Source organism: Spea bombifrons, chromosome 7 (genome assembly GCF_027358695.1).
Source record: "Spea bombifrons isolate aSpeBom1 chromosome 7, aSpeBom1.2.pri, whole genome shotgun sequence".
NCBI classification, from domain to species: domain Eukaryota; kingdom Metazoa; phylum Chordata; class Amphibia; order Anura; family Pelobatidae; genus Spea; species Spea bombifrons.
In genome coordinates, this window is record NC_071093.1 from 44,516,254 (window position 1) to 44,532,119 (window position 15,866).

General features: G+C 50.2%; 1 protein-coding gene across 1 annotated transcript; it reads left to right on the forward strand.

The window, feature by feature from the left end:
- Positions 1-219: 219 nt before the first annotated feature.
- On the forward strand, positions 220-13,696 carry FLII (FLII actin remodeling protein). The gene is made up of 30 exons (XM_053470993.1): positions 220-343; positions 1,831-1,941; positions 2,464-2,535; positions 3,380-3,460; positions 3,644-3,729; positions 3,999-4,160; positions 4,275-4,378; positions 4,510-4,685; positions 4,911-5,068; positions 5,188-5,272; positions 5,425-5,578; positions 5,857-5,990; positions 6,268-6,480; positions 6,566-6,745; positions 6,857-6,939; positions 7,183-7,257; positions 7,349-7,432; positions 7,711-7,882; positions 8,108-8,212; positions 8,364-8,555; positions 8,635-8,823; positions 9,212-9,351; positions 9,745-9,976; positions 10,130-10,284; positions 10,690-10,750; positions 10,951-11,079; positions 11,722-11,828; positions 12,028-12,133; positions 12,322-12,387; positions 12,666-13,696. Exons 1-30 carry the CDS (start codon positions 281-283, stop codon positions 12,798-12,800), a joined length of 3,810 nt encoding a protein of 1,269 aa, XP_053326968.1. The 5' UTR covers positions 220-280; the 3' UTR covers positions 12,801-13,696.
- Positions 13,697-15,866: the final 2,170 nt, after the last annotated feature.

Below are 15,866 nucleotides of genomic sequence, written 5' to 3' on the forward strand. Positions count from 1 at the left end.
CCCCATTTTCATTGACAGCTTTTTGGATGTGAAATACTCGGCAGCTGGCGCTGGTTAGCAGGGACCTGTAACTGTTCTGATACTCTGTCCCCGTCTCCGGCAATGAGAGCGTCAAGTGGGAGGGGCCTCCCTGTCTGCAGAGTTGGTTGTCTCCTGCGGGGGGCTGTACCTTAGGGTGGGTGGGGCTCTTCGTGTTTGGCTGACGGGAGGGGGCGTGGTTTGGCCGCTTCCTGCTGCTAAGTATAGTCCGAGTCAGACAGGAACACCCTGGCACCGGAACATGGCGGCCACCGGGGTGCTGCCCTTCATCAGAGGGGTGGACCTGAGCGGCAACGACTTCAAGGTGAGGGGGGCAGAGGCTTGGGGTATTAAAAGGGCCAGGGAGATAGGGCTAGGGGCAGATAAGGGGCAAGAATGGGTCCGGGGGCGCTAGGCAGGGCTTACCCTGGGTAAGTGAGGGGAGGGTTCATATCAAGGGGAGGGGTGTCTTTATTAACTTAATAGTTAAAACTACAATTCCCATCATCCATATTGGCAAAGTCATGGGGGGTAGAGTAATCGACAGCTGAGACTGATGAGAGTTGTATCCCAGAGAATAGGCATGCTGCAGTGTATAGTGGTGCTGAGTCCCTCCCACCCTCTGTCACTGCCTTATATTTAGTCCATCATGGCATGGTGACCCCAGGGGCAGCAGCTGGTGACACTCAGGAGTGCAGGTGCTTAGCAACAGGACACCCAGGAGGGGCAGAAACCTCCATTATTTTCTAAGAATAAGGGTTTTTAACTATTTTGCAGAATCTGCATTCTACCCCCTGCAACCAAGGGTTAACATTAAAGTGTACTTTGTTACAAAGAGCGGCTACGGCTTCTGATTGATTGACACCCTGCACTGAAGGGTTAATTATTAATTGTCCATAATGCAATATAAATGAACCCTCTCCTTACAAAATACAGGGACTGCTGGCAGGGTTTGGGGAGCCGGGGTGGCATCTGGTTTGGGCAGCGCCTGCCCCACCCCGGGGTGATTCACAGAGATCGTTATTGGTGGAAAGCGGCTCACGATTGTTGTTTAAAAATAGATTCTGGTTTAAAAAGTGATCTTATCACCTCGGCTGCTGGGGGGGAACGTGGCTCCTGATTGGATCATTCTGATCGTTGCTATGGCGACAAGACAACTTTTTAGACTTGCTATTTATACCAATGTAACCTCGGGTGAGGATATGTATGAAACATGATTTTGCGTCAAATGGTCTTATTCCCATAGCAACCAAAAGAAAGGTCCAGTCAGCCGGAGCATCCCGTCGGTTGTTATGGTGATGAGGCAAAATGTTACTGGAGAACTTGAAACAATGTCACAGGCAACAAAATTAATGTTTGAGTCTTTGCAGCAGAAAAAGGGGCTGACTAGAAGGGGCCAAATGGGGCCGATCTTCCGGCAGGCTCTATGTTTCTATTATACCTAATCGCAGACAGGCAATGTGTTGGTTCTGTAACTTGTCTGCTTGCAGTCAGGTGTAAGTTAAAAATCACAGAAGCAAAGAACGCAGAGGCCATGTTTTGTTGTCATTATTTGTAGTTTATAGGATACAGTTTGTCGTTGGCCCTCTTTTTAAATAATTTTTGAGATGACATCACATCTTTGAGATGACATCACATCTTTGAGGTGACATCGTGTTTAAGATTTAACCAGGGTCTGGGAAGTTGTAGAATTCCACCTGTTACATCACCTGAGGCCGTTATTTTATTTTCCTCTCCTCCGAGAGGCGCGTGACCCCCTGAACGTGCGTCTTTGGTGCTGACCCGCGCCCGTTCCGTGTCTCTCTTTTCCAGGGAGGATATTTCCCGGAACACGTGAAGTCTATGACCAGCCTGCGATGGCTGAAGCTGAACCGGACGGGGCTGTGTTACTTGCCCGAAGAGCTGGCGTCTCTGCAGAAGCTGGTGAGATAAAGCTGCCGGGAATCACGTGTGAGAATGGGGGGTGATCGGTGGCGGCTCTGTCTGCCCCCATACAAGAACCCCCCCCACACACCATGCATTTAAAGGGGGCCCTCGGCCACCATACCCACACGAGTGTCCCTTTTAAGCTCTCCCGGGCTTCACAACCCTGACCGTTCCCCCTCGATTGGACACGGTTCCCAAAATAACCAAAGCCCTTTATCCGTAGAGCCCGGGACTTATATCCTAGCGCCTCATCTAAGGGGGGGGTTTGGTAACCGCGCATTACTTATTCCTCCCCCGCAGGTACAGCCGTGGCGAGAGAGAATCTCCTGCCGGAATGCGCGGACTGTTACTTTCTAATCCTAATTCTCGTTACTTTTTTCGAGCTTAAAGTTTTCCGTTTATCCGGAGAACGCTGGGCTGGTGCAGATGTTTGAGAGAACTTGGCAAATGTTTACGGTTTGGGGGTCTCAGACTCGCCTTCTATTTTTAAATGGATGGTATTTTTATCCCCGTGTGTAGGAGCATCTGTCGGTGAGCCACAACAGCCTGACGACGCTACACGGAGAACTCTCCACTCTCCCCTGCCTCCGGGTGAGTACGCGACTCCCACTCGCAGAGCACGCAAGCTTGGATCGCAAAGCGCGATAGGAGGAGAGGTCGTTGAAGAGTTAACCGCTCTCCTTCCATACCGCTCCGGCTCTGCGGTGGTTAATCTTCCCTGGTGTCAGGCTGGAGAGGTCCTTTCCGCTCCGGGTCTCTGCTAATTCTTAGGGGAAGTGACTAAACCGGTTCTCCAGACCTCTCTTCCTGTATGGTTAATGGGGTTTCGCCACGCCTGTCGCTCCCGGACGCGGTAAAAACACACGTGCAGGGGCGGCACCCACAGCTCACTGTTTACATACATTTGTAATATACATACATGCCGTGTAAAATCCTTGACGTCCATTACTTGAATGAATCAACGTATAATTAGAATTACCGGTGCGTGTGTCAAGAGAAATGCGTGTTAAAGGGACCCGTCATCCGAAATAAAAAAAAAATTTGTTTTCTAAATATATAATAACGTTGCATTTTGAAACAGTATGTGACGTAGCACGGGGGTCCCTGTTTATTTTTTCTTCATATGCCTGTTTAACTTTAGTTTTACTGATCTTAAATCCTGGCATGTGTGCAGCCATTTTGCTTCTGGAAGCCCCGCCCCCCTCTTCTGTCCATGCAGAGCGGTCACTGCTGGATGCTTTCCGGTGATATCCACCTGCCTGCCCCAACTCAATTCCACCTGATAAAGCCCAACTTACATTACTGCAGGACTCACGCAGGTTTATGGGAGTTGGAGTTCCGTCCCGTGTTTTCTTACCCTGCCATTGGTTGATCAGCTCTGTAGTAGATTGAATTAACTATTTCCTCCATTTCTTCATCTTTTTTTTTTTTCCAGGCAATTGTGGCTCGAGCCAACAGCCTGAAGAATTCAGGGATTCCTGATGAGATATTTAACCTGGATGACCTCTCCGTGCTGGTAGGTGAAATAAAGTGTATATTGGTATATTCCACGTGCTCCCAAATCGCTTTTTTTTTCACTTCATTTTGTATTGGCCTTACCTTCAAATATCCCATCTTGAATTAAATATTAAAATATTAAAAATATTACCAATCTTTTAAGCCTATTTTACGCCGAATACCGACGCGTTTCCTTTTGCAGGACCTCAGTTACAATCAGCTGACCGAGTGTCCGCGGGAGCTGGAGAACGCCAAGAACATGTTGGTCCTTAACCTAAGCCACAACAGGTGAGAGGTCAAAGGTTATGCATCATTCCGCTACTTCCCAGACGAGGCCTTTGATGTGCACAACCCCAGGAGATCCCGTGTAAAGCAGCGACGTTCTGCAGAGCATAAGCTTTTGTTACAGTGTGTCTTAGACGCTCTAGAACCGAGCATTGCCCATCCCTCTTTCTCTGTTCTAGATCCATATTACACGCAGGTGACGTGTTACATGAAATGCAGTTGACCGGAACCCTGATTATGTATCTTTTTTTTACATTTTTATTGTTTCTTAGCATCGACAACATCCCGAACCAGCTGTTCATCAACCTGACGGATGTTCTGTATCTGGATCTGAGCGATAACAAGCTGGACAGTTTACCCCCTCAGATGAGACGTCTGGTGCATTTACAGACCCTCATCCTCAATAACAACCCCCTGATGCATGCGCAGCTCAGGTTAGAAATCTGGGTCGCCTCGTCTTGCATGGCGGCTAGTGGCAGGGGCAGCTGGGGCGGGGGTTGGGGGGGTTATTGCGTTATTATTAAATGGCCTCCCGTCCCTTTAAACAGGCAGCTTCCTGCAATGATCGCCCTACAGACCCTGCACCTCAGGAATACTCAGCGCACACAGAGCAATCTACCCACCTCCTTGGAAGGCCTGACTAATCTATCAGGTAACATAACTGTATTCTAGGCTGATGTGTTATAGGGGGGGGGGTCTGTGCCCTTAAACTTTATCAAATTTCTGTGAATTGTCCCCAAACGACTCGTCCTTTACGTCATACGTGTCTTTTTTGTGTGCCAGACGTGGACCTTTCCATGAATGACCTGACGCGTGTTCCCGAGTGCCTCTATACCCTGACCAACATAAAGCGGCTGAACCTCAGCTCCAATCAGATTTCAGAGCTGTCCCTCTGCATCGACCAATGGACGCAGCTCGAGACGCTCAACCTGTCCCGCAACCAGCTGACCTCTCTGCCCGTACGTAGCGGCTGCGTTCACTCTGTTGCCTTATCAGCGGCGTAGCGACAAAAAAGCAGAGTCCCCGTGGCTATTTAAATGTAGTTCCCATGAACCACAGCCGGAAAAGGGGATGATGGGAATTGTAGTTCAACAATCCCAGAATGTCCTCTTCCGGGGAGGTACTTGGCTTCTAGCAGCGAGGTAGCGCAGGCAATAACTGTTGGCTTCTGTCTCGTTTCGCAGTCGGCCGTCTGCAAGCTGTCTAAGTTAAAGAAACTCTATCTGAATTCCAACAAGCTGGACTTTGACGGAATCCCCTCCGGAATCGGCAAGCTGGGCAACCTGGAGGAGTTCATGGCTTCCAACAACAACCTGGAGCTCATCCCGGAAAGCCTGTGCAGGTAACGAGAGAAAGAGATCTCCGGTCGGGGGGCGTTTGAGGCGGATTCCGGTTACTCGGTTCCGGTTCCGCTGACTGCCTCCGATACCCCTGACAAGGCTAATGATTTCCCCCCCCTAGGTGTGGCAAACTGAAGAAGCTCGTGCTGAACAAGAACCGTCTGGTCACCCTTCCGGAAGCCATCCACTTTCTGGCCGAGCTAGAGGTTCGTGAATCCTACACCATCAACCGGGGGGGGGTGTAGGTTAATTAATCGATTAGACCGAGGACCTGGGTGTATGGGCGATTGATTAACGTGAAGCTCTTTTTTTGTTGCCTATCACCTCCCCCACCCCCCGACCAATCCCTATTGGGCAGGTCCTGGATGTCCGTGAGAACCCCAACCTGGTGATGCCCCCCAAACCAGCCGAACGCACCTCCGAATTCTACAACATCGACTTCTCGCTGCAGAACCAGCTGCGTCTCGCTGGAGCGTCTCCCGCCACCGTAGCTGCAGCGGCCGCCGCGGGGGGTATGAATTTTTATTATTTTAAGCTCATTAAGCAGTGTTTCCGCACATTTTAGGGGATTTACTACAGCTTGAATAAATATATTGTTAGACACCTAAATAAGAGACGTTCTATATGTACAGCTTTTACAAATCGATCTGGTATTTCCAAGAAATGGTCTGGGGAGGAATAATATTTTTGTTTTAATTGTATTATATATCTATTTTTTATTTTATTTTATTTTTTAAATATATAACTCAATGTAGAAAAATGTGAGTATTTATTGTGTTTTTATGAATAGGAAGTGCAGCCAAGGACCCGTCTGCCAGGAAGATGAGACTGCGCAGGCGCAAGGACTCGACGCAGGATGACCAGGCCAAGCAAGTGCTAAAGGGGATGTCGGATGTGGCCGAGGAGAAGAATAAGAAGATACAGGTGAGGTGGACCTGCAGCGTAGCTGGAAAAAAGATACATCGTGAAGAGCCAACCCCACTGAGCTTCTGCTGCAGGAGGAGCGTGGCTGGCCCCGTATAATGTATAATTTAAATCGGTGAGAAGTCTCCTTACACATTGAGTTATACATTATACGGGGTCAGCTTAGCACTTATTGCCATTGGTGGCCTTCATGATGAAGAGCAGAGTGCCCACAGCTCTCCCTTTAGTGAATGCACCCCCTTTGTGTCTATTCATTGTGCGGGGTTCCCTCCGGCAGGAGAACGGTGACATGAAGTACACTGACTTGAAGACCAGAAAGTGGGATCAGAGCCTGGAGAAGCCCCCGTTGGATTATTCCGAGTTCTTCCTGGAAGATGTGGGGCAAATCCCGGGAGTAACCGTCTGGCAGATCGAGAACTTCATTCCGATTCTGGTGGACGAGGCGCTCCACGGGAAGTTCTACGAGGCCGACTGCTATATAGTACTGAAGGTGAGGGAGTGGAGTGTTAGCTCCGTGGGTTAGTTTGTTTATGTTGAGCTCAGCTGATCTATTTCCCCCCCCCTGCATTGTTTAGACGTCGATGGACGATAACGGTGCCCTCCGCTGGGAGATTTACTACTGGATCGGGCAGGAGACCTCGCTTGATAAAAAGGCTTGTTCTGCAATCCACGCCGTCAATCTACGTAACTATTTAGGGGCCGAGTGCCGGACCATCCGGGAGGAGATGGGAGACGAGAGCGAGGAGTTCAGCCAGGTGAGAGGAGGCTCCGAGGGAAGCCGGGGGTCCGAGGCGAGGGAAGCCGGGGGTCTCGAGGCGGGGGAAGCGGGGCGTTTGGCCATCATTTATTTATTTGTCGTTTTCCAGGTTTTTGATAACGAGATCTCCTATATCGAAGGAGGGTCGGCCAGCGGGTTCTACACAGTGGATGATGCTCAGTATATCACCAGGTGAGAACAAAAAATAACCGGTCGCATCTTACGACTTTTACCAAAACCCTGCGTTTCGCTATTAATAATAGTTTTGTAAAACCAAAAAAACCCGTCTTATTCTTTTTGATAAGTATGATGACCCCTGACCTTGTGGTTCAGAAGATGGCCGTGTTACGGCCTGACGATTACATATAAATATATTTACATTCTATATAGAAACGATTGTCGCCATCCCCGTCTTACCTCTGCTTTTCTCCGCAGGCTGTACCGGGTCTACGGCAAGAAGAACATCCGCCTGGAACCGATGCCCCTGAAATCTTCGTCCCTCGACCCCCGGTTTGTATCTCTTCTTCATACGTTTCTTTAGCGTGGCGTCCCCCGCTTGGACAGGTCCCCGCTCACACGTTGCCGTGTTTTTTGGTTTCAGGTTCGTGTATCTTCTGGATCACGGTTTGGAGATTTATATCTGGAGGGGCGGTCAGGCCACCCTGAGTAACACCACCAAAGCCAGGTGAGGTTTATCGCGGTCTGATCTCCGCCAAACCGGCCCATTGGGAGCGTCTGGGACCCCCCAAGCGGCTATGGTGGAACATCACCTGTAGGGCTTGCATCGTGAACGTAGCCTCTAGACCTAGACCTTGCACCTTCTTAGAAGCCCCTCTTTCCCATAATTGTCCTCCCCTTTGCCGTGTGCCGCCCCTATTAAATGTAGGCATAAGAGGGGTTTCTTGCGGGCAAACACCGATCTGTATGTGGGGGGCCGCTGACAATTTCCCGTTCCCCTCGCAGGCTCTTCGCCGAGAAGATCAACAAGAACGAACGAAAGGGCAAAGCGGAGATTACTCTTCTCGCGCATGACCAGGAGACCCCTGAATTTTGGGAGATTCTGGGAGGGCAGCCCGAGGAGATCAAACCCTGCGTCCCTGACGACTTCCAACCGGCCCGTCCCAAACTCTACAAGGTATGGCATCTCCACGTGACCCCCGTGAATGACCCGGTCTCTAGGGGTATATTTTACAGTGAGAGTAGTGAAACTACGGCATTCACGACAAAGTGCCGCGGGTGGTCTGCATCTCCGGGGGGGGGGGGTTTGTATGTAGCGGTACATTTATTTATGACTAGTGTTTATATTTTTCCATATCGGTTGGTTTTGGTATGTTTTGGCTCACCTGGTAATCTCCCTTAGGTTGGGCTCGGCTTGGGATACCTGGAGCTGCCGCAGGTGAACTACAAGATTTGTGTCGAGCACAAGAAGAGACCCAAGATTGACCTTCTACCCGAAATGCGACTGGTCAGTGAATTTCCAGGCTTTTTTGGAGGATTTGCGTTTTTTTTTTTAATGATTTTCATGCTAGAAGCCCTTTGGGTGCCGGAGCCGGGCTTGACGCGTTACCATCCGGTGCACGTGCCGGGGTCTCATTCCGCCATACCTTTCCCCGCAGATCCAGAGCCTTCTGGACACCAAGTGTGTCTATATTCTGGACTGCCACTCCGAGGTCTTCATCTGGATCGGCCGGAAGTCGTCCCGCTTGGTCCGCGCAGCCGCTCTGAAGCTGGGGCAGGAGCTCTGCGGGATGCTGCATCGCCCCAAACATGCCATGGTGATCCGGAACCTGGAGGGCACAGAATGCCAGGTACCCCGACGACCGCAGCGGGGGGGGGGGGGGGAAGCTGAGATGTGACGCTTAAGTCTTTCCTCTAATTTACCGCCAGGTGTTCAAGTCTAAGTTCAAGAACTGGGACGACGTCCTAAAGGTGGATTATACCAGAAACGCCGAGACCGTGAAGCAGAACGAAGGCTTGGTGGGCAAAGTGAAGAAGGACGCAGAAAAGAAGGATCAGATGAAGGCCGACCTCACTGCCCTGTTCCTCCCTCGCCAGCCCCCGATGCCCATCGCAGAGGTGAGAACATTTTTTGCCTTTACCACCAGGGGGCAGCATCACCCATATGTCCTTACACCCGTTAGGAACAATGCATTGTGAGCCTATGCATGTTTGGGCTTTGTCATGAAGGGGTTAATTGATGATCTGACCCAGAACATACATGTCACAGGCCTATGCGGTAAATTAACCCATACATGATGTTTACAGATCCTTATGCTTTGTCAAGTTATGTTATGTACTAATGTCTTGTTTACCCGTTGTACGGCACTATGGACTACGATAGCGATATAAAACCCTATAAATAATAAAATAACGCGTTAGCAACATGCCGCATACGGGCACCATGGAATCTGGGCAAACGGCGCCCTCTGGTGGTTATGTCAGCATTTAACTCCTGCACCCCCAGGCAGAGCAGCTGACCGAGGAGTGGAACGAGGATCTGGATGGAATGGAGGGATTTGTTCTGGAAGGAAAGAAGTTTGCGCGACTCCCCGAGGAAGAGTTTGGGCACTTCCACACTCAGGACTGTTACGTGTTCCTGTGCAGGTAAGAATCCAACAGCCCCACAGCTCCCATGACCCTCAGCCAGCCACTGACATGATGATGGGAGTTGCAGTACAGCGATTCTGCTAAAAAAAATAAATTAAAAAAATCAGAATTTTTAAATCTCATTGATTTATAGATATTCTTCAAATGTTATCAACCCCCCCCCTGTACACCCCCGTTGCATCTTTTCATCTTCCCCCAAAATGTGTTTCTTGCCCTGTTTTAAGAGCTTGCAGCCGATTTGGTGACCTGGGCAGCAAAGGGTGTTTGTGGTGGAACCAGGGGGGCTAGAAGGAGCTGCAGGGTATTAGTCGAGGTAGTCCGGTAATGCGGCATTATATATGTACACCGAGCCCAGTCTGACCAGTATCCATAACCTCTGACCCCCACCAGGTACTGGGTGCCGATCGAACACGACGAAGAGGAGGAACAACAGAGCAAAAAGAGGAAGGTCACCGGCGAAGAGGATGACGACGATGAAGAGGAGGAGGAGAAGCAGCCGGAAGAAGACTTCCAGTGCGTCGTGTATTTCTGGCAGGGCCGAGAAGCCTCCAACATGGGCTGGCTGACCTTCACCTTCAGCCTGCAGAAGAAGTTCGAGAGCCTCTTCCCGGGGAAGCTGGAGGTTCGTTCATTCCGTGGGGTAGATTATTGGGGTCCTGGCGGCCGTTGGGTGGATGTAGCCCCCCACACACAATGGAGTGGAAAGGGGCAGCACCTGGTTATGGTGAAATGTTCTGCGACTCCTCACCCCGCTTCGTTTAACCCTTTCTGGTAGGTGGTCAGGATGACGCAGCAGCAGGAGAACGCCAAGTTCCTGTCTCATTTCAAGAGAAAATTCATAATCCACAAGGGGAAGCGGAGGACGCGGGACGTCGGGCTGCAGCCGAGCCTCTACCACATGCGGACCAACGGGAGCGCCCTGTGTACCCGGTACGGGAGAGCCGTCTGTCCGACCTCATCGGCCGGGCTTCTCATCCGGGGCTTTACTTCCTGGCCATTAGACTCCCGCTGAATGCCAGGCGGTGTTACTGTGAGGCCGGTATATGTTACAGGAACACTCCAACCATCACGTTCACTTTAATGGGTTTGATGGCTGAGAGGTCTCTTTAAATCTTCACGATGTCCCCCCTGAAAATGCATGGGGGGGTTCTGCAGAGTCGCCCCTTGTGCTCCGGCTCCAGCGAGTCTGAGACCCTCTGTGCTCCTGATGACATCAATGGGGGCGCTTTCCTGCCGCTTTATTGCAATTTAAAGTCCTCTCGGCGTAGAGTGTCCCTTTAAACGCGAGGCTCGTGATATTTTTGCGGGTAATATTCTCTTTTTCCGCCCCTGCAGGTGCATCCAGATTAACACGGACTGCAGCCAGTTAAATTCCGAGTTCTGTTATATTCTGAAGGTAAATCGTGAGCGGCTTTGGGGTCTCGGAACGAGAGCTTAATTCCTAACCGGGGGGCTTCCAGCTGCCCGGCCCCTGAGAGCGACGAGTGAACCAGCCACCGAAATATGGAAATAACCCCCTGAAATACCCAGCCCTTCGGGGGTCTCCCAGCCCGCCACGGCCGTTTTGGGGTTAATTGTTACTTTTTGTTTGTAAAGGTCCCCTTTGAAAGTATCGATAATCAAGGAATAGTCTACACCTGGGTGGGCCGAGCTGCGGACCCCGACGAAGCCAAGCTCGCGGAAGACATCATGAACCACATGTTTGATGACACCTACAGCAAGCAGGCGAGTACAAACCTGAGCTGACTCCCGGCAGAAGCCGCCATTCCCTTCATAGCCCCCCCCAAAGCGAGCCAGCGACGGCGCTTTATCCTCCTCCTCTGTGTATCGATATAATACAGAGCTAGAAAGCTTTTATTTTGCCTGAAATGTTATCCGTCCGTCAGTCCCGGCTCCGTAGATCCGTTGCAGCGAGAGGAAGCCGCGGTAGGTTTATTGAGCCAGATATGGCGGCAGTAATCTAAAGACAATAAAGCGGATGGATTTCCCGTGAGAACGGAGGAGGGGATATTCATCTAAACGCAAAGGAAGGAATTCTCTGAACGCAGCCGGAGTTCCTGTCCCTCCGGCGGGATTTTGGATTCTTCCTCCATTGTCTGTAGATTTTTTTTATTTATTCCCCCCCCCCCCCCGTTTCCCACAGCCGTGGTTGGCGGATCTACAGATCTGGATAAACTACTCCGCTGCCAGTGCCGTATTTAATCCGCTGCTCGGATTGGCATTAACCGGCTTCGAGCTTTTAATAAGAAATTCCTGGTTTTTGGGTCCGTGTTCATCGTTTTTTAATAATCTCTTCTTTTTATAGCGATCTGAGTCGCCAAACTTTGAAATTCTCACTTTCTTTCCTTTTCTCTTTTTCCTCCCCAGGTGATTAACGAAGGCGAAGAACCGGAAAACTTCTTCTGGGTCGGAATTGGAGGCCAAAAACCGTACGACGAGGACGCGGATTACATGAAATATTCCCGTCTCTTCAGGTGCGTGACGTCCCGCTGTCTGAAATCTCGCGCCTCTGATCTAATTGTCATACCTTTTCCGGGATATTTAGTTTAAAACATGGATTATTTTACCCCAGAAAATGACTGCTCTGCTAATGGGGAGGAATAATGAAGCAAATTACACCTGGGACTGTTTCTTATCAAGTTCCTGCCAATTTAACCCTACGTTTTCCCTCAGGTGCTCCAATGAAAAGGGTTATTTCTCGGTGTCGGAGAAATGCTCGGACTTCTGTCAGGATGACCTGGCCGACGATGACATTATGCTCTTGGATAACGGGAAGGAGGTAAGAGCCTCGTCCGTCTATCGCCACCAAAGATGACCCGGTGCGGTCCAACACGCTGCGGAAATCTGATTTGTAGAGAGACTTTTAATAAATCCGAGCCGGTATTTTCTCTCTGTGTGTCGATGGGCGGCGGGTCCCTGTAACGACTCCGCATTCCCCCCTCTTGATTCTTAACGTTTTCTTTCCAGGTGTACATGTGGGTCGGGACCCAAACCAGCCAGGTGGAGATTAAACTCAGCTTGAAGGCCTGCCAGGTACGTCTTACGGTATAAATATTCAAAACAAAAGAAAAAAACAATAATAAATAATAATAATTTAAATGAGTTGCTTCTCTGGCCCCCCTTTTTATTTTTAATTTTATTTGATAAGTTGTGGCCGCTATGGCTACGGGGCGCATCCAGTCCTCACGGCGGAGTTTGCAGGGACAGTGATCTTGATATATTGCTTTATATGGACCTTTTTAGAAGCAACTTTTTGACAAATATACTGTTTTTGCTGTAAAATTTCATCATTAACGACCCCCCCTCCCCAGGTCTACATCCAGCACATGAGAGCCAAGGACCCGGAGCACCCGCGCAAACTGCGTCTGGTCCGTAAGGGCAACGAGCCGCACGCCTTCACCCGCTGCTTCCACGCCTGGGGTGCCTTCCGCAAGCCGCCGGCCTAGACCCCCCCCATTGCTTGGAGCTCTGTCCTGTGGGGGCCGCGCATGCCCGAGGTCTAAAGTCTCAAAGACCGGAGGCGGACGTCGCAGATGGCCTGAAATTCTTCTGATCCTCCTCCCGCTGCTGGAATTGCTGAGACGCCCCGAGCGCCCGGCGGGTGCATCGTCTCTCCCTTCAAACATTAAACTCGCCCTGGACCGGGGGCTTCACCGCCTGCGCGCCTCCCTCCGGACGCTCGTCTGCCTGAACTCTGTCCGCGGATTCCGTACAAATACAAACGTTTTCTAAAACTCGTTCCCTTTTCCTGCCGGGATCGCTAAACGTTTTTATTATTTAACCGAGATTTGGGTACAAGTTACCTTCTTTTGTATCTTGAATAGTTTTTATTAAGGCACCAGGGGTTATCGGGGTGAAACATTATTTAAAAGCCTTGCATCCACCTGCTTTCCTGTCGCAGCGTAGCCCCCTCGATTTATACTAGAGGCTGAGGTGGTCCGCATGGGTTCGGGGGGCTCGTCAGTTTTCTGCACCCCCCTGTGCCTTTAAGGTGGGATTAGATAAGTTTAATGGGTTTCGTGCTCTGCCTTCATCTAGTAATTCAATTTTATGCCCTTGCGCTATAGAAAGTAAGGAGATGCTTCGTTGCCCGGGATGGATGGCTGAGGATAATGGGAGTTGGAGTAGAAGCGCACGCGTGCATTTTAACACCTTCTATGCCAGAGGGTTGTGTCCTCGCTGTGAAGTGTAACGGAGCAGGCACAGGGAGGGTTAACGGACTGTTTGAACCCACGCGTGACACTAGCCCACCCGTCTCGGCGTACGGAGGGTGCCGGAAGCACCGCTGGGGATGGATAAATACTGTATGAGCTTTATTTTAATAAATTTGCACTTCACCGTGTATGGAGTCCGTGTTCTGATTCCGGGGGGTGTTAAAGGGACGCTCCGGTGCTCCAGGTAGCCCGATACATCTCCATTTCGATCCACTGATCAGCTGCTTGACGTCAACGGGAGCCATTTCCGTGCACAGAGTGGGGGTCTTTGACACCCCCCCCAAGCTTGCTGGAGGCAAGTAAAAACAATGCCAAGCCAACCCCTGCACCCCAAATGGCTTTAAGGCAGGGGAGAGGGGCAAATACATAGGAGGGCACGTGAAGTGTTCTCCAACCCAGTGCAGAATGAGGTCAGGGGGGCGAGTAAAGTACCTATCCTTAAAGGTGGGGTACTGCAGAAGATATCTGCACCCCCGCAACAAAGACCCCACCAGCTAAATTGTAGGGGGATTTGGGTTCAGATAAGAATCTGGAGGACTATAGAAAAGGGGCTATCAATCCGCATGTCTGAAATGCCTAGACACGGACCCTTATTTTACTTTTATTTGCTTGACTATAAGTAGCGGTCTGGCCGTCCCGAGTGTCCGCTCATACTAACGAGCCAAGGGCCAATGAACCGCTATTTGTTTTCCTCTCTGCGCTCCGTGAGCCGTCTCGGCTTTTATATACAACACAGAATTCGGAAAAAATAATAAAATGTGCGAATACAGACCAAAAAAAATTCTTTATTGCTCTTAATAAAAACAGTTTTATATCTAAACAAACAAAAATAATGAAATAAGATTACATTCTAAACAGAAAAATAAAATCCACGTAAACTGGATAATTCTTCGAAGATAAAGTCGCCGCGGTCAGCGGAATAAATCCAGCTGCAATCGTTTCACGCGCACAAAAAAAAGAGCGGTACCAAAAAAGCAGCCATAGAAACGGAGGCAAAAAAGGTACAAAAATATTTCTAAAATGTATCGTGGTGACAAAAAAAACAAGTTTAACCCCTGAGGCGCTGCAGGGGTCAGTTACAGTCTATGGGATGTGCAGTGAAACGTCATCCAGGGCGGGGCAGCCCATGCGCGTCCGGTGAAACAGGATCGGCATCGGCCATTGCCGCTTGCAGTGCATTGTGGGAGTTGTAGTTCGTTGAGAACCGGAGACTCGCAGGCTGCGTAAATGTGATTTAAGTCAGGTTTTAGGGTGCAGTCAGAGAATACGGTCGATAACGGCCCCTATGACGCGCTTATTAGCAGGAGTCACATTATTGCAGGGTTAACGGTTTTAACCCTTTCTTGCTGCAGGAAAGGCGATTATTGAATCTAAATTATAAAGCAGCTGGTCCTTCATCCACTATGAACTGAAACGGAGCGTAGAGAGTCCTGCGCGAAACGCATATCCAGAATTATATCCCGGACAGATGTCCCCAGATGAAGAACGGGGCAAGAAGACCGTTCATACCCCACTTTATGGAAAAGATGGGCTCAATATCAAAGAATTATTCATAATCCGGCTCCACGCAACTCCCATTCCGGCTGAAAATGATCGCGGTTGACGTTCTATAGCCGGGTGGTTTCTGACCACGGCCAACCCAGGACTAAAGGGGTTAAAAAGCATCCATGTTTTTTCCCTTGTCTGACATGAAGTTTCTAAAACTCTTAGGAGAGGAAAAAAAAGAACCTTAAACTTGTCTTGTTTCACCCCAAAGGCACTCCAGGAAACTGCAACCCCCCCAACCCCAGGTCGCAGCGCCAATAGGCAGAAAGTTCTTAATACCCCCCAGTGTTCGGGGGGGGGGGTTCAGGGAGGATCCGCAGAGGTCGGTTCAGAGTCTAGGTGACGGGGCAATTCCCCGGAGTATTATCCATGTGGGCTCCAAACCCAATAATCCACTTACTGGCTGGCAAGAAAAGGGGGTCGGATCCAACAACACACCCGAGGAAACAAAAAGGACCGAATCCAGGGCGGCCGATCTCTTCACAGTAAAAGCATCCGGTTCTAACTTTGTATTATCACTGGGGGTCCCACGGTGCCCTCGTCTTCAGTTTGGGGGGAGCCAATAGAACGAATGTTTGGGGCAGAACAGAAGGATGCGCCCTCGGGTTCCGCTAACAGCAAGGTGCTCCGTGAAGGCGAACGCGTGTGAAGCCGATCCTCGGGGGAACACAGATGTCTAACGGGCCGGCTCCTGCACGGGAAAAAAAGAAATGTTAACGGACGGCGCCGGTCTCCGGATTAAAATCAGATACA